The following is a 22,324-nucleotide window of genomic DNA, read 5'->3' as shown; positions in this document are numbered from 1 at the left end:
AGCAGAATTTAACCTGTGTAAGACTAGCAGACACAAACTTAAGCGCCAGGCACAGGGTGACCCTCCTGGCCCCTGGACTCCAGCACCTTTGTGGCCTGGATGGAGTTCCGCAACTGCCTGTAAAATTGGGTGTTTGTGCCTCAGAACACACAGCACCACCTGGTCAGGCCCTCTGTTCTCCAGCTATGTCCCCTGAAGGATTTGGGGACAGGCACTTCTTCAGCCCCTCCCCAACGGAGCTCCCTGGTGCTCAGGCTCCTGAGTGACTCACCAGTGCCACCTGGTGGTTCATGTCCTCCTGGGTAGGCCCTGGTGGCAGCTGTGAGCGGGACACTGAGCTCTGGTCTTTTCTTGCAGGGGGCCGAGGGGCAGAAGCCAGGATTTGGCTACGGAGGCAGAGCTTCCGACTATAAATCGGCTCACAAGGGATTCAAGGGGGCCTACGACGCCCAGGGCACGCTTTCCAAAATCTTTAAGCTGGTAATGTAACACTTCTACCGTGGGGAAACACCTGGGCACCTCTGTGGGAAGTGGGGGCCTGGAACCACACTCTGGGTTCACTGTGCCCCACTCCTCCAGGCAAAACCGTGACCCCAGACAGAGTGATGCCAGGGGTCAGGATGAGTATTAAAGTAAGATGAATTCCAGAATCTTCAGCTAAGCTTAGCCAAAGGTTCAGTCACCTCCTCCACCCATGACTTGCCCTCTCTTGTTCTTAGCCAACATAGCTCTGCCTTCTTCTTGGTTTCCTAGGAAATTAATGTGGAGCCAGGAGCCTTTTAAAGGATGCCGCTGTGTGATGCGCAGGCGTTTCCCCAGGCCTCACACTGAGCCCATAAGGTGCCTCTTCTCTCTCTAGAGGTCAAAGTCAGGGGGACCACTAACCTGGGTCCCCCACCAAGGGCCTAGGTAGGAATGAGCAACACCTGTATGTGGAAATGACTGATAAGAGCCCCACACACACTGAGGAAGGCTCACTAAAACCACTCCAGGGACCCAGGAAGACCCAGGAAGGGGCTGCATAGATACCAGAATCATACAGACCCAGGGATAGATGCCAGAACCATTGTTGGTTAGTCTGTGGCCTCAGCTCCTGACTGTTCTGAGAGACGAGGGGCAGATGTACCCACTTACACCATATCTGCTGAGGTGGTGGTGAAGGTCCTGGCAGGCATCGAGCCAAGGAGCTGATCTACAAAGCAGTGCTAGCCTTGTGCAGAGAATCTCCCTGTGTAGTTGTAAAAAGGCTACCTGGAAGGGAAGGTTGAAGCTCAGAGGCGTCCTGTGTCCTCCCCAGGGAACCCACAGGGTGAAGTCTATCCTGCAGGAACATGGGCGCCCAGACCAGGCTTTGACTCTGAACCACGTCCCAAGTGTCCCCTGATGAGTCGAGTGGTGGTGGCACTCACCTTTAATCCCAGCTCTCAGGAGGCAGAGGCAGGCAGATCTCTGTGGTGGCGCAAATGAATGCAGACAGATTATATAGATATATACAGCTTTAATAAGGAAATAGACTTACAGGACCACAGGTTCCCGCGGAGTACTGGAAAAGCGGAGCAAAAGAAAAGGGCTGCTGGGCTCACGCCCGGCAGATTTATCCGTAAACATTAGCCCGAGGCGAACACGCCCCCAATGGGTGGGGCTATGTCCCTACAGATCTCTGTGAGTTCGAGACCAGCCTAGTCTACAAGGGCTAGTTCCAGGACAGGCTCCAAAGCTAAAGAGAAGCACTGTCTCGAGAAAACAACACAAAAAGAAACAAGCTGATGAAACTACCCCTTTCAACTAATCTCTGGCACTTCGTGTCTCCTGTGGTCAAGATGACTACTGTCAGGAAGACCAGGATACTCTGGGCCAGGGCTGCCTTCCTAGGAGGCAGAGATCTGGAGAGCTGGCCAGGGCCAAGACCTCTCAAATCCGAGAAACCAATTCAGGTGCCCTGGAACTCAGCGGCCAAGGCAAGACATTCTGTAGAAGAGACTGAGGTGCCTTGGGAAACATGGGAGGGGATATTGTATCTCTAGAGCGGGGATATGACACTTGGCTAAGTTACAAAAGATGAGCCAGCATACATCTAGGAGAAGCATTAAAAGTAAAGGGATGTCTGGAGAAGACCTCAGAGGGTTCTAGGAGAAGGAGGCGACCAGCGGAGCTGCCTTTGACATGCTGGGCCAGGAGGAGAGAAGGAGCCCCAAGATGGAGACCCTTGAGTCTGATCCTGATTGAGGGTGTTCCAGGGACACAATGGCAGATGAGGCCTGCATTCAGGTGTCAGAGTAATGGTCGTATGCCTCAGCAGAGGTGAGGAAAAGCAGCATCTGCTACAGAGTCTCTGGGCTGGGTGATAGAGAAGAAACTGATATTTATAAAGGTCCGGGAATCTGGTGACATGGCCAAGTTCCCAATTATGAGTCTACATCACAGAGCCTCTAGTCTGGAGGGGAGCAGGGTGAGACAAATTAATGTCTCTTCTAGCAGCTGTTGGAGGTGGCTTCCCATGCTCACTTAAGGCTCTGAGGCATGTGTTATCCCCGGGTCCGTAGTCCCCGTCAGCCCTGTCACTAAGAGCCGCTGTCTGAGAAGTCCCCTTGGTTCTTAGTGTAGCATCCAAGCTACCATCCGCTCTTACTCCATCATCTCTGTGCTCCGATGTCACAGAGGCAGCCTGCAGACACTCAGTCACAGTTATTCTCTGCTCCCTCAGCCAGTTTCTTTTCTGATGCAAAGATGAACAGAGGGAACACAGAGGCCTGGGAGCCAGAGGCCCCACTGAGGTGGAAGCCCACCATACCCGTCTCCTTCCTAGGGTGAAACATTAATATTCCTGTAGCAGGAATTAATATTCCTGTATCCAGGTAGAGGTGGCTGGTGGTTCAAGGACCAGAACTGACTCACAGGCTGCAGCATCTGCACCAAATGTGCTGTCCCCAGAGACTGGCCTTGGTGGTGGGTTGGAGATGCCCTCCTGGATTCTCATTTCACATCTCATGTTTTGTGACCGAGGAGGCTGCATATCTGGGGGAAAGGCTTCTCGTACTTTCGACTCTAGTGTCTTTGCATCTGATAAGTGTGGGACATGACCTCCATTCTCAGACCATCTGTCAAACCCTGGCTGACAATGTGATGTGCAAAGGTTCTGATCTGAGCTGTCTGTTTCCCGAGAGAACCACCACAGCAGGAATTCAGTTTGTGACTGCTTGGGTCTGTAACACAAGCTCACTTAGTTAATTCCAAGTCATGCTTTGCACGTATTTACTAGGGTGTGTCCGAGGTCAGCGCGTACAGGGCAGGCACAGGCTTCTGAGTCCTCACTAAGCAGGTGAGTATCTGAGCCAGTCCACGGCAGGACCTATGGACTGTGTGTTTTAATGTGCAATGAGACCCACGTGGCTAAGGAAAATTAGAAAGAAAGTCCCACACTTGCGATGGGAACAGAACGCAAGCAACCACCTACTTTCTGTGTCAGGAAAGCCTAGGCATTTCCCAGTCCCCAGAGTAGAGGAAGTAAGAGGATAAATAAATTCTATCCCAAGCATCCAAATAAAAGGTTAAATGAAGCCGGGCGGTGGTGGCGCACGCCTTTAATTCCAGCACTTGGGAGGCAGAGGCAGGCGGATCTCTGTGAGTTCGAGGCCAGCCTGGTCTACAAGAGCTAGTTCCAGGACAGGAACCAAAAGCTACAGAGAAACCCTGTCTCGAAATCAAAAAAAAAAAAAAAAAAAAAAGGTTAAATGAAGGTTAAAGAGCAGGTACAGGACGGTATTTTCTCCAGTGACCTCTAAACTCAGCCAGAAAGTCATCTGCACTGAATAACCTCAAAGCCAACCTGGACTTAGGTTCCCCAGACTCCTGCTCCAGATGCTAGCAGCTGGTTTGGCAACCACGCTCACCTGGGAGACACAGGTTCATTCTCTGTATAAATGGTCACTTCAGCCGGGTTCCAAGAGTGGGAGACACTGGGAGTGTGACAGGATCGACCTGGTGACTTAGGAGGGCTGGCCTGCTCAGTGGCTGCACTCAGGAGACCCGGCCCTGCTCTGAGGTACAGCGCACGGCCATGGGTGATTCCCAAGAGATGGCACCCACGAAGTGGAACTGTCCCCGCAGCTCCACGCAGGTGCGTATGCTCCTTGTGTGCTGGCAGCATGAGTGTGTGAGACTCGCATTTATAAATGAGTCCGGCAGCTTCCCTAGACTTCTTTCTGTAACCAGCCTTGTAAATTGCTTTCATCTGTGTAGACCAAGGAAGTCTGATCATCTGCAGCACACGTGATTATATTAAGATGTCTTACATAGCTCAAGGTGGGCTGACAGGCTGTGTGACTGGCTGGAAGCAGGCTCAAAGGGCTCCCTGGCTCTTAACACCACTGCTGTCACTGCTTCATGCTTGCCCCCCCACCTCCCATTTTTAGCAGCCAGCTCTGAGGGAGAGGCTCAGATTTGCCAGTTCACGGTGGCAGCTGACACCTGGCTGGAGAGAATCAGTGGGTCTCCCTGTGTCTGGGGCCCATGCCTTATATCCAGGTGTGTCAAGGGGCCTTTGCCTCTTGCAGTGTTCCTGTGAGGTTATGGGGTCTCATGGGGGCAAAGGTACATGCTGAAACTTCCTGTCTTCAGGAACAAGTCCAAGGTGACCTTTACCTGGTGAGCACAGATGTGTCATTTACGGGGCCTAAGGCCCAGTAAAGACAGACCAAGTGGCCCAAGAGACAAAAAAGCGTAACAGAACATGGAGGCAAAGGTACCACCTTGCTGGCTCTAGCCCTCAGTCCCCTCTGCTGGCTGACACTGGGCAAATGACTCTGCTTCTCTGAGCTTTTGACTCATGTATAAAAGAAGAGTGTACTCAGGGTCGGCTCCAAGTCCAAGATGGAAATCGGGTGCTCGGGCCTCTGTCGGAGACAGGTGCTCAGCCAACTGAGTTTCCGAAAAGAAGACTCCCGTATAAACCATCTGAGGCCTGGCTGGATGGCTTATGACTGGACAACCGCAGAACCGGCACTGTGGAGGGCGAGTGACATCCCACAGGCCACATGGACTCTTGCCTAACTCTCATCTTTTCCTTTTCCCAGGGAGGAAGAGACAGCCGCTCCGGATCTCCCATGGCGAGACGCTGAAAGTCCTGTCTGCTCAGCCTTCCTGAATCCTGCCCTCGGCTTCTTAATTTAACTGCCTTAAACGTTTAATTCTATCTGCACCAGTTAGCTAGTTAGAGCAGCCCCACTCCTAATCCCGTGGAGCCACGCACGTGGTGGGGCCAGGCCCACGTTAAAACTGTTCCTTTTCATTTGAAGATTGAGTGTCCTCAGGGGTCTTCCCTGCCCTGCCTCCCTCACCCCTCGTGTACTTTGGTTGACTCCGGAGGTCCAAGTACACGGAAATCCTTCCAAGTTCACCCCTACTCCATCCTCAGACTTTCTTTTCACGGTGAGGCGCACCCCTCCAACTTCCGTGGGCACTGCAGATAGACAGGCACACCGCCAAGGAGCCAGAGAGCGTGGCGCAGGGGACTGTGTGGTCCAGGCTTCCTTTGTTTTCTTTCCCCTAAAGAGCTTTGTTTTTCCTAACAGGATCAGCCAGTCTTGGAGTGGCTTATACACCGGGGGCTTGTGGTATGTGAGCGCAGGCTGGGCAGCAGTGGGAGTCCAGAGTGGGGTGCCCCTGGGGACGCTTCCAGGCCAGCTGTTCCCTCCACCCCACCAGCTGATTTTGAGCGTGGCAGAGGGAAGGAAAAGGGCAAGCGGGCTGGGCAATGGCCCCAACAGGAAATGGGGACTTAGGGAAACATGCTGGAGATGTCATGTGTGGCCCCCGAACGTCACCATCTCTCCTCAGTGGCCCCTCAGGGCAGGTGCTTTTAAGAACCCCATTTCCTCTCAGAGCCCAGGGAGAGTCCAGGGACATGGCGCATCTCGCAGTGGGAATGCAGGAGTTCTCTGGTGGCCTCGTGGTGTCCCTCTGGCCACCACTCACATTAGGATGGCCAGCAGTAACTCGCCGTGGCAGTGCCCATCGGTACACACTAACCTCAGAGAAAAAGTAACCTTCCCCTGCCTCCTAGAAACCACTCATTCATAGTTGATTTAGGAGTGTGCTTGTCACTGAGTCCCTACCCTGGATGCAGGCTGGCCTGGGCAAGCCTTCAGGGATGAGAGCTCAGAATCCCACTTTCCTAATGTCCATGGACACCTCCCCAGTCCTCTAACCTACTGACTATGTCTTTTGATTTATTGTGTCTTTTATAGACCTTCCAAAGAGCCCCACACTGGCCCCTTCATCCTTAGAAGGAAGGTGTTGGTTGATGTAGACCAACGCGAGATTTGTTAATCTGTTCTAATTCTGAGTATCGTGTGGGTTTAAGATAACATCTATTAATACATAGCCTCAATAGCAAGAGGGTAAGAGAAAAAGCAGGGAAGAAAATTCCAGAAGTAAACCCTCCAGATCGTTTCACAGGAGCACTTGCCCTCCAACATGACCAGACGCCTTTACTCATGGCTTCATCCAGACAACACACGCTGTAGAATGGCTGGATGGGGGCACCCAATGTTCTTGAATATCGAAATAAAATAATAAACTTGCAATGGTCTTTGCACAGATATCTCACTTTGCTTTCTGGTTTGTAGACACGGGTCCATGTAGAACACAGTCTCATCACAGGACGGAGTATTGCCCTTCAGTCAGGAGCATAGGGTTGCCTCACACTGACCTTAGGGAACCTCTCAAGGGTCATGTTGAGGAGGCCTTGCATCAATAAACAAGTGGATGGAGTAGAGGTGACATGGGACTGTGATCCACGGCACACAAGGAAAAGAACTTTCGGTCACTTTGGGGACCATTTCCAAAGTTATTGCGCTAGGAAACACCCTGAAGAAGAGTAGGTCATTTACATCATCCCTGACAGATATGACATTAAGTTTTGATTCATCCCTCCCATCCTCCTCTCTTCTCTTTCTCTCCCTCCCCTTCTTGTTTTTGGTGGTTTTTTTTTTTCTTGCAGTTGCTTTTGGTTGCAAGACTTCTTTTTCTGAAGGATTGCCCCAAATCCCATTTCATGTTGCTTTTGAAAGAGCTACTGACTCATTTCTGAGCTTTCCAAGATAGGCTATGAATTGCCATCACATCTGTGAGTTGTAGGACGGAAAGCTTGCTGTGGGTCAAGAACACTGCAGTCTGTTTCTTGCAGGCATGCTGCTCCATCACAAGGACCCAAGTACAGGGAACTTGGAGATGATGAACGCAGCGCTCAACGTTCAGGCCCCTGGGCTCTGCAATCAGGAGTCTGCCCTTACATCCAGGTCAGGCATAGGAGCTCATGTTTATAATCCTGGCACTTGAAAGGTGGAGGCAGAAGGATTGCAATGAGTTTGAAGCCAGCCAAGGTTACACAGAAAGTTCTAAGCTAGGGTGAGATGCTGTCTCAAACACCAAGGGCTGGACCGTGGATTCGCGGCTAAGTGCACTTGCAGTACTACTTCTACCAGCACCAAGCCTACCGATCCAGTCGGGATGGGACCAATCACTCTCATGGGAAGGACTTGAACACCCATTTGTGGTATTAAAACCACTTGGATGGCGGTACAGGAGTTCAATCCTGCGCTCCCTTTGGTTTCCAGGACCAGCTTGTCAATGGTACCCTTTTCTGAGGAATGAATGTCATGGAAGAAGTCTGTAGTGCCCCATAAACTTGCTGTGGGGCTTGGGGTGGGCCCCTCCTCCCGTTTCCCAACTGACCAGAGAGCAGATGACATCAGCGTCCGTCTTAGACTGACATTCATTAGACCAATGATGTCCTTTCCTACAACGGGGGCACAAACCAGGCTGCTTCCTACCTGAGGCTCCACCTGGTTGTCAAGACAGGTCTCCGGGGCGGTTTGGGACATTGTTTTTTTTTTTTTTTAAATGCCCAATTTGTCCACAGTTAAAGCAGGGCCTGGGCTGCGCCCCAAGACCATGACGCTGCAGAGCCGTAATGGCCATCACAGCCCCAGTGATATGGGCTTGGTCAATGTCCTTACACAGTCTGATGTAATCATTCAGCCCTCCTTGTTGCCGGTGAGGATGAATAACCTCCTGACAATACTTGGTGGCATTCTCAAAGGCTTGTTTGATAACTGGCATGGCGGCATCAACATCAGGGAAAATCCTCCAGCTAACTGTGAGAGCAGATTCACAGAATCTGAATAAGGCTCAGACGGCCCCTGCAGCACCTTAGGTAACTGACCCTAGCAGCCTTGTCAGACAAGGCTTTCCAGGCTCTTAAGGCAGTGGTGGCAATCTGAGCATACACCCCAGGGTCATACATGACTTTCTGATTAAGCAGTGTCCAGTCCAGCGCCGGTGAGCATGTCCACACTTCTATTCCGGTTCCCTGTAGCAGTGTTCCTTCTGGCCGTCTCTACAATTTTCTTGATAATCAGACCTCCAAATCAAATAATCTCCTCCACTAAGTACCGCCCTACAAAGCTGCATCCAATCACTAGGACTCAAATTTTGATCCATGTAGGATTCCACCAAGGCAGCGGTAAAGGGAACATGCGGCCCACAAGCGGTTATGGCCTCTAAGCTGTCTTACATCCTTAAACTGAAACTGCAGATGTAGCCTCTGTCTATCCCCTGAGGACCCACAGTTTCAATAACAGGGAACACCTGGATATTTCTGACTGAAGTTCTGCCAATTGTCTCCCCAACTCCTCTACCTCCCTCTCACTAGCCAGAGGGGCAGCTGCTTTGTCTTTCTCCTGCGGCAAGGCAAGAGAACAGACCCAATCCCGAGAGATGACTTGGAATCACTGCTATCTGAGCTCTGAGCCTCCTCAGGCTCCTTCAGCTCTTCTCCCTCTGGATCTCCTTTGCATGACGCCAGGGATTCTCTGTCTTGGACATCCTCCAGTGTCCTAATGCCTTCCTTAAAAAGTTCCTTGATGCTACAATTTTCAGCAAGCATAGACTCTTTAACCAGCCTCTATAGGGAAAACATGGCAATGGGAAAGGATTCCAGTCCTTTTTCCCTCAGTTCCTTTTGTACGTCTTCCTTAACGTGTTTCCAGTCGGGGATGTTCAAGGTGCCAGCCTGTAGAAACCATGGACTAACCCTACCTAGGGTTTCCACAAATTCTTCCACTGTTTTTCTTTTAATCCCGGTACCCTGCTTTTTCAGTAGTACCGGCACCCATCCTTACAATTCACCTTACCTGCTGGCCAGTCTTCTGGAGAGTGTCCCTCAGAGGTGTCTTCAGTTCCCCATCCCAGCAGGGCCTCCACCTGTGGTGCCTGTACCACCTGGAACTATGGTTGGGTAAGCGTCTGAGGGTTAAAGAACACAGAGATGTGGGTCACTCTTGAAGCAAGAATGCCAATTTTATTGTGTTCCCAGACAGCTTGTATAGTGCTCTCCTTGACTAATGGCCAAGCCCTAGCTCTGGGGATTTTCCACTGCAAACCCACCAGAAACCACTTCCTTGTTATCAGGAACTCATGAGGGTTCTGTGCTCAGAGCACTAAGTATAGAAACACAAGTTGTTTACTCCAGCAGGCAAGAGGTCATAGAGAGTTCAGGTCTGAGGGTCTGCAGCTTCCAACAAGGTGGGAAATACGAACAGAGATATATAAAGAGCAGGCAGAGTCAGACAGACGCCATGTAGCTGCCAAAGGAGGAAGATGCTAGAACCTTACTGGTAAACCACCAGCCTCGTGGTAAAATATAAAATAATAGAAATGGGTTAATTTAGGATGTAAGAGCTAGCTAGAAATATGCCTGAGCCATCAGCCAAACAGTGTTGTAATTAATATAGTTTCTGCATGACTATTCAGGTCTGGGCAGCTGAAAACCAACAAGCAGTCTTGGTTTACAAATTTAAGAACTCATCACTGATACTAATAATTATTTGAATGGTTCTTAACACCTGCCCAATCCATGCTCCCTCATCCCTGTCTCATGAATACAGCAACAGTGGGGTTGTTTGAACATTTCACTAAAGGCAGCCAGCTACGGTCACCTAAATAAAACACAGCAGGGAGGAGCTCAAGCCACACCAACAGGGGACAAGTGGGTGTGGGAGAGGACAGGCAGACCTAACTGTCAGGGAACTGCTGTCTGTAGCCCTATACACCACCCGTATGTAGCCAGATCTGAGAACACTCCAGTTATGGAGAACAGTACCTTTGCATATAACAATCACACGCCCTCTGGTGCGCCCACACTCATCTCCGGGTTACCTGCTACACCACACACGGGAGTGCTGCATGCATGGCTGCCACAGTGCAGCAGCGTTCAGGGAACAGGTGAGAACAGCCTACAGCTTCAGTCCAGGTGCCACACTTAAATCCATTTTCTTCTGTGGTTGATGGAATCCAAGGATGGGAAGCCACTCACAGACAAGATCTCTGTGTGGAGAGTCTTTGACCTGCTGTTTCTGAAGCAGTTTCAAAAACAAAAGACTGTATAGAAACGGCTGATCACTGCACGCTTGGGACTAGAGTTGAGTGTAAAATCTCTCACACCCCTCTATAGAGCTTTGTGGCCTAGGGTCAAAAGACTGCATGAATTAGCAAGAAGCCCTCTCTTGATCAGTCCAGAATGACATGGGGCAGTGTGTCTGACAGCAGAAGGACCTTGCCATGCACTGCATGCTGGAGCCTTTCCTAGCAGACATTTGATACTTGGTACATTTGTGGAAAGCTTCATTGTGGGCTAAGCCAGTTCTGTCTGCCTACATTCAGACAATATTCTCACAGCAGCTACAGCTACTTCCCAGCCCAATAAAGCCAAGAGACCTCCTAGGACTGAAATAGGGGACAGTCCGAGCATCAACACCACTACCACAATTCCCAGAGGGCAAGAGTGAGCCAGGGAAGCTGCCCACAGAGAGACCTGGCCATGGAGCCCAACTTGATCCCTGGTTCTGTTCTCACGGCTGGGAAACCAGCCTTTCACTGCCTCTACCTTCCGAGGCCCAACCCACCCACCCTGGAGAAGGTGGCTCAGAGCCAGGGCAAGCAACACTTTTCCTCCCTGGATTGGTAGCCATGGAGCAGCAGCGGAGGCCTGGAAAACCTCCAGGTCTTTTTATCCAAGGGCAGAAACACAGCCAGGGGCTGGACAGGACATGCATGAGCATCTAAGCCCATAAAGCTTTTGTACCACTCCACAGGAGGCCTTTAGACAAGCAGCCCTGGGGTCACCTTCCACAAGGAAAGGTACTTCAAGCAGCTGCACTCCGCAGCGGTAGGAGCTCTGTCACAAGCCTACAGCACGCAGGGCTAAACCTTCCGCCGACAGATAGCATGATGCTGCTCAGAACCTTTCCTCCCCATCCCCCATCTGTCCCTTCTGCTGACCCAAACCATGTTTGCTGGGCCCCAAACAGGCATTCTTAACTTGTTACTTAAGCAGGAGTAAGAACTATATAGGTTCTACGCAGCCTGGAAAAGTGAGGGAAAAACACCGCCATATGCACTAAAGGGCTAGTCGTCAGCACTCTGGGCCAGTCCCTCATACCACAGCTCTCAATCGCTTCCATTCTGCCTACGTCACGTTTCAACACACCTTTACATGACAAGGGAACAGAGTGTGCCCCAGAAGGAAGCCTGGTCAACTTCGTGCCCCTAGAACACACTGGGCATGTGGTTACCACTCACCCCAGGCCACAAGAAGTAAATACACAGGAGTTTTAAAATAATACAAAAACTATTGTTTTATTGTTTTTAAAAGCCAGCACAGTGGCTTTTGGCATAGCTATCCATTTCTAATACAAAACTGGATTAAATAAATATCATCCAATGTATAAATAGACCATGAGACAAATCTGAAGATAAAAAGAGAACTTTTCTGTAAATTAAAAAATTAACTTTCAATTTTCTTAGTGGTGCTGAAGAACAATCACTATGGCGTTTTAGAGCTTGTCAAATATACAGATCTTGATTCTCAGTACAAAAGTCTTCATGCCGTAAGCATCACACATAGAAAAGATTAAATAGCACGATTTTTTTGATTACTGTCTGTAGCCCCTGTCACACTAACAAATCTATACCATGTAGTCCATACAAAATATGAGCACAGCGCCTGGGCAGTAGGGTGTGAAATGGAACACATGTTCGCCTAACCGTGAGGGGCCTGGGACATGGGCAGCCAGGGGCAGCCATCACACTGCTAGGGTGTGTGGTGCAGGCATCCAGCTCCCCACGGACTTCATTGCTCTAATTTTTAGATAGCAAAGAGGGCAAACAGCCCGTGTTTAGACAGCAAGCAACCAGATTTCAAGTTGTTTCACTGGGATAAAGTAAAACACAAAACAAACAGAATATGTGACACTAAACTGGGCGATTGTGGGTAGCTATTTTGAAATTTTACTTCTCTTGGCTTTTGGTTTTGTTTTGTGAGACAGGGTCTCAAGCAGCCCAGGCTGACCTAAAACTTGCTATGTAATAGAGACTGACTTTGATCTTCTTGTCTCCATTTCGCAAGTGTAGAGATGACAAGTGTTTGCAACCATAGCTCACTTGAGACTTTCCTCTAATTTACATCCACGTTGTCCACATCACATGAATATAAATCACGGGCAGAAAAGAAATAGACTGTGGACCAATGTCACCATGGATAAGGTTCATGAGACAGCAGCACCAGGCCCTGGGGTCACTCAAAGTGTGGGGCTGGTGGAAGAGCAAAGTATGGATTTTTGAAATAGGCTGTGGAGGAAGCCCTTATGCAAGGAGTCATGAGATATCCCAACACATGAGATATTCTGTAGGGAATAGGCCTACAGAGACACACTTCCTTATCCAACGCTCCTTACATCTGTGTGGTGCCATTTAGGTTGGAACGTGAGGCTTAGTGTTTCTCCAAAGACACAGCGCACAGGAAGAACCAAATCTACCCTCTAAAATCCAGAGGAACTTTAAAAACGGTGTGGAGAGCATAAAACCAACACGCATTTTCTGGTGCACGCCGCTCACCTCCCTGCTGCCCTAGAGCACTGACAAGGAACCCAGGAGGGATTTCTGGGGATGAGAAGCATTTCTGCTCACATCGCGTGTCCACTTTGCCCTATGACCTTCTGAAGGATCTGTCCATGCCGGGTTCTCCTGGTCCCTTGACCTCCTCAGCTGTACTCGTGATTAGCAGCATCATGCCTTCAGGGATAGGCTTTGCTGTTCTTCTGCCAGCCTGGAGCCTCCTCTAGGGACCAACGGGCCCCTGTACTGAAGGAGCAGGCGGCACCTGCAGGGCTGCACCAGACACAGGACTTTCTGTTAAGGCCATATCCGACTGTCAGCTCGACGTGCTTCAGGGAGACACCAAGAGGAAACGCATTCTCTGGGCTTCACACAGGTGAAAAGAAAACTCATTACAGTTTTCTTTTCTGCTAAAAATTACCTGAAATTTATTCCCCACCCACCTAGTGATTCTAAAACATGATTTAAAAACAAAACAAAACACATACATCACATTTCCTAATGTCATTTTGCATTTAGTTATCTCAAAACAGATATGATATATAGAGAGAGTTCTAAAAATACAGTTCTCTATCCTCCAAACCCTGGTTATACATGAGGAATCACTTTCCTATAACAATATTCCAAACATTAAAATACAGAGATCAACCTGTAAACCAAAATATTCAAGTGAGTTATCTTCTCAAAACCTTGTTATTTTCAAGGAATGTTGGCAAAGAAGCAGCGTTGACGGTAAGGAAGGAAATCAAAACACATACATGCCATGTTTGTTTGCTGGTAAACTGAGAAAATACAAAAAATAATTGATTCCTGGTAGATTTTCTTTTCTTTAACCAAAACAAAAGCAGGCTGCAGATTCACCCAGTGAAGTCTCACTTATACAACTGACGGCCACAGTCAGCGCCTGCATTCACCACACAACCAGGAAGTAGCCGACCTCTGCACGGACGTCCTGAGATGACATTTAATGCTGAAAGGAAAATAAATAACCCAGCAAGAACAAAACATTTTAAATCCAATAATTTCAATTTGGGGGATATCTGTTCACTAAAATTAATATTTCTAAAACACTTTAATAAAAAATGAAAGAAAAAGTGCATTAGTAGCAGAGACTTTAGAACTCTCGCAATTACAATTACTCTGGAAACACGACCTCAGCCGGTGTACACACTGACATTCAGGGAGCCTTGGGGCTTTAAGTCCAGTATCACAAGAAGTCAAGTAAGGCTTTTTTCTTCTTAAAAAAATATACAATACACAAATCAGTTTGGAAAAAAAGTAATAATATTTAACAGTTCTCTGACTTAAATATTTTCACATAACAAAAGTTTTTATGTCACTGTCAATATTATTTATATACAGATGACAAAATGAACAAAATCAAAAGATGCCCTTTTAAAATAACAGTGAAATGTCTCTCTCCAGGACTCTTAGTGAACAAGTCCACCACGTAATATTTATAATAAAACTGCTCTCTTCGGAAACCAATGAGGCAATGAGAGAAAATAAAGGCAACTTTTTTTTTCAGAAAAAAAAATAGAGCCCAGCTTTATGTTACAACGAAGAAGATATGCATTTATTAACAGAATAAACACGACACTGGTCTGAGGTGCACCAGGGAGTGGCCTCCGATGCGCTCTGCGACGTGGACTAGTGCTTCTATTTACAAAATAGACTTCTCAGCCACATGGAGGCCCATGTATCTGTCTATGTACACAGGTATTCACATATAGAACATATAAATAGTTTCCAGGGAGTTGATATGCGGTGAGGGACCTACTGTCTTTGGAATGCTGAGGCGCACTCAGCCAGCGCAGGAGGGTTTGGTTTGGGACGTGTCTCGTGTGGCACTGCTGATGACACGGGAGGATTCCCTGAAATGAAAACACACCTCCGGTATGCATGAGGAGGAAAGTCGCAGGATTTTTATAAGTCCTTAGCCTTAAAATGCAGATAAATATACTGAGGTGGAGAGGAACAGCTTCCTGTCGCCTAAGAGAGAACTCTGTCATTTCCTGCTCACAGGGTATGGCTTGTGCTTCTGCAGTGATCAAATACATGTGACTGGACAGACCCATGCAGCAAGCATGTGGACATCCATGTGAACAGCTGGTCCTCGCCTGCAGGTCAGATCTTCTCTGTGGCCCTGCTATTGCCAGATCTTGTGTTCTTCTAACTAGGGATTAGGTATCAGTGATGGAGAGAGAACGGGTCCAGCCATCTCTCAAGGCATCAGTTATATTAACGTAAGAGTGGGCTAAAAAGAACTGACGGTTACTAATTAGCAAAACGCAGAGTAAAAAGTGGAAAAACATCCGTGTGTAATGGCACCGCTTCTGAATTTCATGCAATATCATACGTGTGATTTTCCATATTGTCTTTTGCTAACACAAATCTCACTGCAAGGATATTCAGATCCAGGTCACTTGCTAAGGACATACACAGCCACGAACAGGTGAGAGTGACCACGGCAGTGCCCAGGTTCTGTGATCTGTAGACAAATGAAAACAGTGCAGTTGTACATTTCCCAGTTTTTTTCTGTCAGTCTTTGAATGGCAATGATTCTTCAAATAATTTAGCTTAAAAAAAACTATTGTAGTTTTTTAACACTTGAAGTTTTAAAACAGAAACTCTGAGTGATCTAATCTTCACAAATGTAACTTCATGGATGCGCTTAGCCTTCTTCCATAGCATCAGAACACATTGGTTAGGGTCTGCCACTCGCCCGCTGCCTCCTGCACCACTTCCTCTAAGTGAAGGGTCCTTAGCTCTTCCCCGTCCTGTTCCTGGACCACAGCAGTTGCCTGCAAGGTTCCTACAGAAACAAAGAAAAAGTTAGCCTCAGATCTCAGAAGCAGGCTAGCATGCACAGTTAGACAAGAGTATATGGGAACCAGAGGAAGGAAATTTCTAGCTTGTTTTGCTTCCCATCTCAGTGAAATGAAATAGTCTGGGCCAGGGAAACCATTTTTCAATTGTAATTCTGGGGTTGGAACCCTAGGCCTCATGCATATAAGCAAGTGCTGAACTCTAGGTGAAATTTGTTAGTCACAGCCTCTGCGATGTGGGCACTCACACCCTGGGGGCTACAGCCTCTGCGATGTGGGCACTCACACCCTGGGGGCTACAGCCTCTGCGATGTGGGCACTCACACCCTCGGGGCTACAGCCTCTGCAATGTGGGCATTCATACCCTGGGGGCAGTGACAAGCAACTAATAACATTCACAACACAGACAACTTCTTTAACAACATGCAGAAATTGCTGGCAACAGTGACCTTCCCTCCATACACTATCCAGTTCTACCCCTTGGGTGCCCCAGAGGTGTCTACATAACCCCAGTGACCACATGAAGGTTATCTATGCTCACTAACAAAACCTACCATCCTACAACTAAATAAACTTTAAATACAAGTTGTAAAACTCACTGTCCACCCCAGTCTTTAATATTTCATACTCCTGCTTTCCAGGACCTTAATGATTTAGTCTGTTAAATAAAAATGCTCCTGCCATGCTACTATGGTCTGGACCTCAAGCAGGACAGGCAACAGTCCTCGCCCTAGAGCCCAATTCCCACGGCATCAACACTTGCAAACCACAGAGAAGGCATGGCTTGTGTGGCCTGGACTACGGAGACAGAATGGAGGCAGTGGTGCTCAAAACAGAGTGCAGGCCTATCCATTCCAGGCTGTAGACTCCAGGCTGATGCTGCCTCCCGACACTAAAGCGGCCTCTGACCTGCACTTTCCAGAAAGGAAAAGGGAGACTATAAAAACAGATAGTCATGCTGTTCACACTGCTCGGCACTGATTTCCCTTTAGAAAGCACTGTCTGAAGATGGGTGTGGTGGTTAGAGACCGAAATCCTAGTACTCAGGAGGCTAAGGAGAAAGACTCAAGAGCTTGAGGCTAACCTGAGTTATATAGCTGAGTTCTGTTTCAGGAGAAAGAAGAGAAGCAGGGAGAAAGAGAAGGAATAACAAAGAAGAGGAAAAAAGGAAGGGAGGGCAAGGGGATGGGAAGCAGACACAGCACAGGCTTCCCACCCTGCTCAGCCTCTTCCCAGCTCCTTGCTCAGGGCCTCTTCTATAAACTGCAGTCCTTGCACTAGCTATGGTGCATGGCCACTGTAAAATGTGTGAACGTAACATGGGAAACACGCAGTAACTTAGCCTTCTTACCCACAAAGCTGTGCGCTCGCTTCATGTGCAGTTTCATGTTGCTCTTCTGTGTGAAGCCCATGACACAGTAGTCACACCGGTAGGGCCGCTCGCCAGTGTGCTTCTTCATGTGCACCTGCAGCGCGCTCTTCTGGTTGAAGGCCTTCTCACAGAGAGTGCAGTGGAACGGCCGCTCCCCTGTGCGCAAAGGGCGAGCTGCAGTCAGTGTCGTTCTTGAGACTGCGCATTTTAGCGTAGCATATGCTGTCCCTCAGTCCAGACTGTTTCATGCTGAGAAAGACTCAGTGACATCCCTCCCGCGACCACCACCAGAGTGATTAGCAGGATGCTGACAAAGACACTCCATATTGAGACAAAACGAAACCTATTCAGTGAGTACCCAGATCATAGAAACACCCAGAGATAGAACACATGATTTAAACAAAATGTTCTAATACATTTTATGTGATCCAAGAGAAAGACATCTGAACATTAGAATATCAACACTATTTAAAGTATGCTTTTCTATAATCTATAAAATGCTACTACTGGGTGGCCTTCAGGTGAACGTAGAAGCTGAGGAAGCTGCCAAGCACGACATCCGCTGGGAGCTGCACAGATGAATGCCCACCAGACCTCAGTGCCTCCCTTCACAAGCATGGTGGTCCTGCTTCCTGGGAACAATCCCCCATTTTGGAGGCCTAGGGGTGGGGTACAGCCACTCCCCTTTGCCTACAAGTTCTTCCCACCTGCTCTGTGTAGCAGCCTCTTGCTGCAGTATCAGGACCCTTCCCCAGAAGGCCTCCCAGACTGTCCCTGAACACTAGGGATCCATGACTGTCCTGACTGTATTCTGAGCTGGTCCTGTTTCTTCTCCCTTGTGACCATGCGCAACAAATGAGGCTTTATCTCAGTCTTCTAAGTGAATCCCAAAACTGAAAAGCCATCTCACTGGCTCTACTCCACAATGACATGTGTGCTAAGGGCTCAAGTCCCTCTCAGTCAAGCCAGTAAGTCTACCCACAATGACAATGTGACATAATTATGTGCCATCAAAGCATACTAGAGCCAGAGGGCATGAGGCAGCCACCATCAAGTTCAATGTTTTCCTGGCCAAAAAAAAAAAAAAAAAAAAAAAAAAATCTTTAAAATGTAGTTTAAAGTTCAATTCACCACCCATAGCTATAGAGGATACAGTACTATTAGCACAGTGCCTCACTACAGAGGAAAAAAGTGGAAAAACTCAGAAACAAGAACATAATTTTAACTGGGCAGCGGTGGTACTTGCCCTTAATCCTAGCACTCAGGAGGCAGAAAGAGGAGGATCTCTGAGTTTTGAGTTCAAAGCCAGCCTGGTCTACAGAGTGAGTTCCAGGACAGTCAGGACTATTACACAGAAAAACCCTGTCTTGAAAAAGGAAAAAACAAAAACAACAACAACAACAACAACAAAAAACAAACCCATGATCAAATAGAAGCATGTTATCAATTATGTGTATATATCTGTGCGTCTGTATGTGGCCGGGCACACCAGCTTGGGGTGGGTTGGGGTGTCAGGACAACTCCAGGGTCATTCCTCAGGAGCTGTCGATTTTGTTTTTCTGATTGTTTTTTAGGACAGAGTAATCCTGTTGGCTTGGAACTTACTATCTAGACCAGGCTGGTCTCGAACTTAGACAGATCTGCCTGCCTCTGCCTACCAGTACTGGATTAAAGGTGTGCTCCACTATGTCCAGCTTCTTTATTGCTTTTTGAGAACGAGTCTCAGTAAGTCTGAAACTAGACTGGAGGCTAGGCTGGCTGGACAGTGAGCCACAGTGTTCTCCAGTCTGCCTCCTCAGCAAGGAAATTACAAACATCCAGGCCAGGAGAGCTTGTTTCTGGACTGGTCTTCCTCTGAAGAGGCTCAAGCAGATGTAGACAGTAGATACAGCAGAGTGCAGAGTCAGCAGGGAGCAGAAAGATCAAAGCAACCAGCCTAGAGAGCTGGAGAGGAGCCCTCCATCTTCCTAACCAATGGAGGGAAGAGGCCGCGCCATGAAATCGCTCCTACTCCCCAAGGTCACAGTGAGGACGCCAATCTCAAGTGAAAAAGTTAAGGTGGTAAGGCGATTAAAAATTAGGGCAAAGTAGAACACGCGGACCTTGTTTGTAAAGAATGTCTCACACCCCACAGGTATCTATGCTTCACTCCTGCTCACCCAGGACTCTTCAGCCAACAACAGCACACCCCGTGGCTCTACCTGTGTGAATGCGGCTGTGCCGCTCCAGCTGGCTGGGTTTGGCAAACGCCTTCTCGCAGGTGTCACATTTGAATGCCCTGGGCTTCTGAGAGCTGAGCGAAGGACCAGCCTGGTGTGTCAGCATGTGCTCCTGGCAGAACACACAGAAACCAGCACATGTTAGGCCCTACTGGAACCTGAGAGATCTGAAATAACAGAAAGGAATCTTCATGCAAACCCAATAGCCTCCCCACGGTGATCTCTGACTGGAATTTCTGGACCTGGAGCCTATCGCAGCAGCATGGGGGTGAGGAGCCATGGCCTTGGCAGCTCCAAGTCCACACAAGGGACAATATTTCCCTCCTCAGGTTGCAGTGACAGCTCAGGGAGACTGTGACCTTCACACAGTGCACTCCAGTGAAGAGCCTGCTGATCCTCTCTGTTCCCACATTCCGTAAGTTCACCTGGAAGTCAAGGCCCACAGGCAGCCGACAGAGTCTCTCAGTAACTCTCACAGAACACCTGTGGCTCTGGGTACTCTACCAATTACATAACGACACTATGCGGTGCATCCCACATCTCTGACAGCATCAGATAACTGTACTTTGTATGGGTGTGACTCACCTGCCAGTGACTTTAGATCTGTGTGATCTGACTTTCTCAGAAATAAGACAGCCACTGTGCTCTGTGCCTGAGGCTGGCAATGAGGTTACTTTCAAAGTTTTGTAAAGCACACAATTACCCTGCTAGAGGGAGGGAAGTCTTTAAAGTGCCCTGTGCCCTGAAGCAGAATTCAGAGAGAAGGAACACTGCACCTGCACCACAGGTTCATGACGAACACTACTCCACCCAGACGGCCTGAGATGGGTCACAGGACAAACAGAACATGAGATGCTAAGGTCAGGAAGAGTTTAGGACAGGCTGCAGAGCGTAAGACTCCAGCAGTAACTTTGCCACTGTGTTGTGCTTACTCTCAACACCTGGAGCTGATACTTCCCTCCTTCATTAGAGGCACACTTTGTGTACAGCTGTGTGAATACCATGCCTTCAGAGGATGAAGTCATCTATTTCTGCAACAAACCCCAGGCACTTGATACTCAGGAGAGCAGATAATCCACTATTTGGGAAGGACCATGCTGTAACTCTATAACCCATTTCCAGAGGGCAGTGGCACAGCATTAGTGGTGCGCACAGTAACAGAGCCGCTATTTGAAGCTGGTGCAGGGACAACCGCGTTCTCTCATTACAGCAGGGAGAGTCTGCTACACTTGCAGGAGGGCTTTCCGCTGGGAGCTCCTGCATATGTACTGGAGTGTGTAGCGGGCAGACAGGTGGACAGAACAGACTGGAGGCAGGGTGGGGGACGGCCCTTGGAAGGCATGTATAAGGAGCAGAGTCAGGGAAGGACAGCAGTGCTCTCACTGTCCACTCCTAGCCCTCCCTATTACAGAGTTCTTAATTACTACCATCAAATGATCAATTCTTCCAAGCCATCAGAAAATAAAATCAACCCTATGCCAAGGGTAACTTGTTTAGTGGGACAAAGAGAGGGCTAACTAGCACCTCCTGTGCCCTGTCTGGGGATGGCTGCTGTCTCTCTCTCTCCTCTTTGTTTTGTTTTTTTTTTTTTTTTTTTGTAGTTTTTCGAGACAGGGTTTTTCAGTAGTTTTGAAGCCTGTCCTGGCACTAGCTCTGTAGACCAGGCTGGCCTCGAACTCACAGAGATCCGCCTGCCTCTGCCTCCCGAGTGCTGGGGTTAAAGACATGCGACTGCTGTCTCTCGATAACTTCTTTTACAGCCTCAGATATGGTCCACATGCTCTCCTGGAGCTTCCGTGGTAAAGCACAGAGGTTTGAGGGCATCAGCAGGAGGAGATGAGAATGGGGTGAGGACGAGCAGTCTCCAGGAGGGCGAGGTCTGGGAAGGAGATGTAAGTGGTGTGTGAGCCCTCATGTTAGGTAAATGGGCTTGGGGCAGCTCATATCTCAGCCTCAACGCACAAGAACATGGACAGAGAAGAGATCCCTCCTGGAGATGACCATGAAGGACTGGCTATGTGTGGGCTGAGAGGAGACTTCATCCCACCACAGGGACCTCTCAGAGTAAACCTTGCCAGTGACCCTCAAAAAAGCAGATTAGAGATTTTAAGTGTGTATCTACCCTCTCTAATCTGGTTCCTCTCCTCTCCTACTTGGTCTGTAGTCATGGGAGAGGATTGTAAACACTGGTTAGTGCAGCTTTGACTTAGATGAAAGGAAGGAAGCATACCCCAGGCCTACAGAGTGAAGGCCAGAGAACACATCTACAGTGAGCCAGCTCCCCATGGTAAGGCAGGTGAGAAGAGAGCAGCGGAGTGTCCCAGTTACAAGAGGACAATGAGCTTGAGCTCGGGCATGCATAGAAAGGGAAGCAGTTTCAGGCCATCTGCAGACGTGGTGCTGCTGGAGCCTCTCCAGGAACGTACAGCCCAGGGTCACAGTAGGCCTCCTTACGTATGTGGCTGATACTGCTTGACTGCTTTTAGGACAGGGCTAGATGTAATTACTGGAAAGTAGGGGAAAGTACAGGGAGACACCATGTAACTACCTATCCACACAACACCTCACAGCCACAGATTCCCCATCCCTACCTTTTATCCTGGCATGAGACACTATTGTGGTTCAGAATATTGACACACTATTGTCAGCTTGAACAGACACCTAGTTCTTCCCCGACAGGAGAGCTGACCAGGCCCAAGGTACATGCTAAGCTGCCGTGTTTTCATATACTCTCTTGGCCACAACTGGTTCTCAGCCTCTCCTGGCTCAGAGAGCCTTGACAGTTTCGAGGATTCTCGGTGTTCTGAAGGCCATCCCCATTGGGATTGGTTGGACAGTTTTTCAGTTAGGTCACAGCCTTGTTTCCGTCACACACTAGCTTTGTGAGGTGGCCGACTGTGGCCACCTGCTCAGGCAGCACCTGTCAGGCTCTCCACTGCGGATTTGCTGGT

The 22,324-nt window shown here is 48.7% G+C and overlaps 2 protein-coding genes across 6 annotated transcripts in view; one reads left to right on the top strand and one right to left on the bottom strand.

Annotated features, from left to right (window-relative positions):
- Mbp (myelin basic protein) overlaps nucleotides 1–6,601 on the top strand; it is a 105,838-nt gene extending 99,237 nt beyond the window's left edge. For 4 of the 5 annotated variants that reach the window (XM_057788558.1, XM_057788557.1, XM_057788560.1 and 1 more), the window contains 2 exons: nucleotides 358–480; nucleotides 5,073–6,601. In XM_057788558.1, coding sequence (XP_057644541.1) covers nucleotides 358–480; nucleotides 5,073–5,117 — 168 coding nt within the window. In that variant the 3' untranslated portion in view covers nucleotides 5,118–6,601. The remainder of the gene's footprint in view (nucleotides 1–357; nucleotides 481–5,072) is intronic. The other variant, XM_057788561.1, reaches the window with a different exon arrangement.
- Nucleotides 6,602–11,737: 5,136 nt separating this feature from the next.
- Nucleotides 11,738–22,324, bottom strand: part of Znf236 (zinc finger protein 236) — a 90,249-nt gene continuing 79,662 nt past the window's right edge. Inside the window, 3 exon segments of the mRNA XM_057788731.1 lie at nucleotides 11,738–15,769; nucleotides 17,134–17,310; nucleotides 19,356–19,485. Coding sequence (XP_057644714.1) covers nucleotides 15,648–15,769; nucleotides 17,134–17,310; nucleotides 19,356–19,485 — 429 coding nt within the window. The 3' untranslated portion in view covers nucleotides 11,738–15,647.

This window comes from Chionomys nivalis, chromosome 14, assembly GCF_950005125.1.
Source record: "Chionomys nivalis chromosome 14, mChiNiv1.1, whole genome shotgun sequence".
Classification (NCBI taxonomy): Eukaryota; Metazoa; Chordata; class Mammalia; order Rodentia; family Cricetidae; genus Chionomys; species Chionomys nivalis.
The sequence above is the reverse complement of the archived record's forward strand: the minus strand, read 5'-3'. Positions and strand labels throughout refer to the sequence as shown.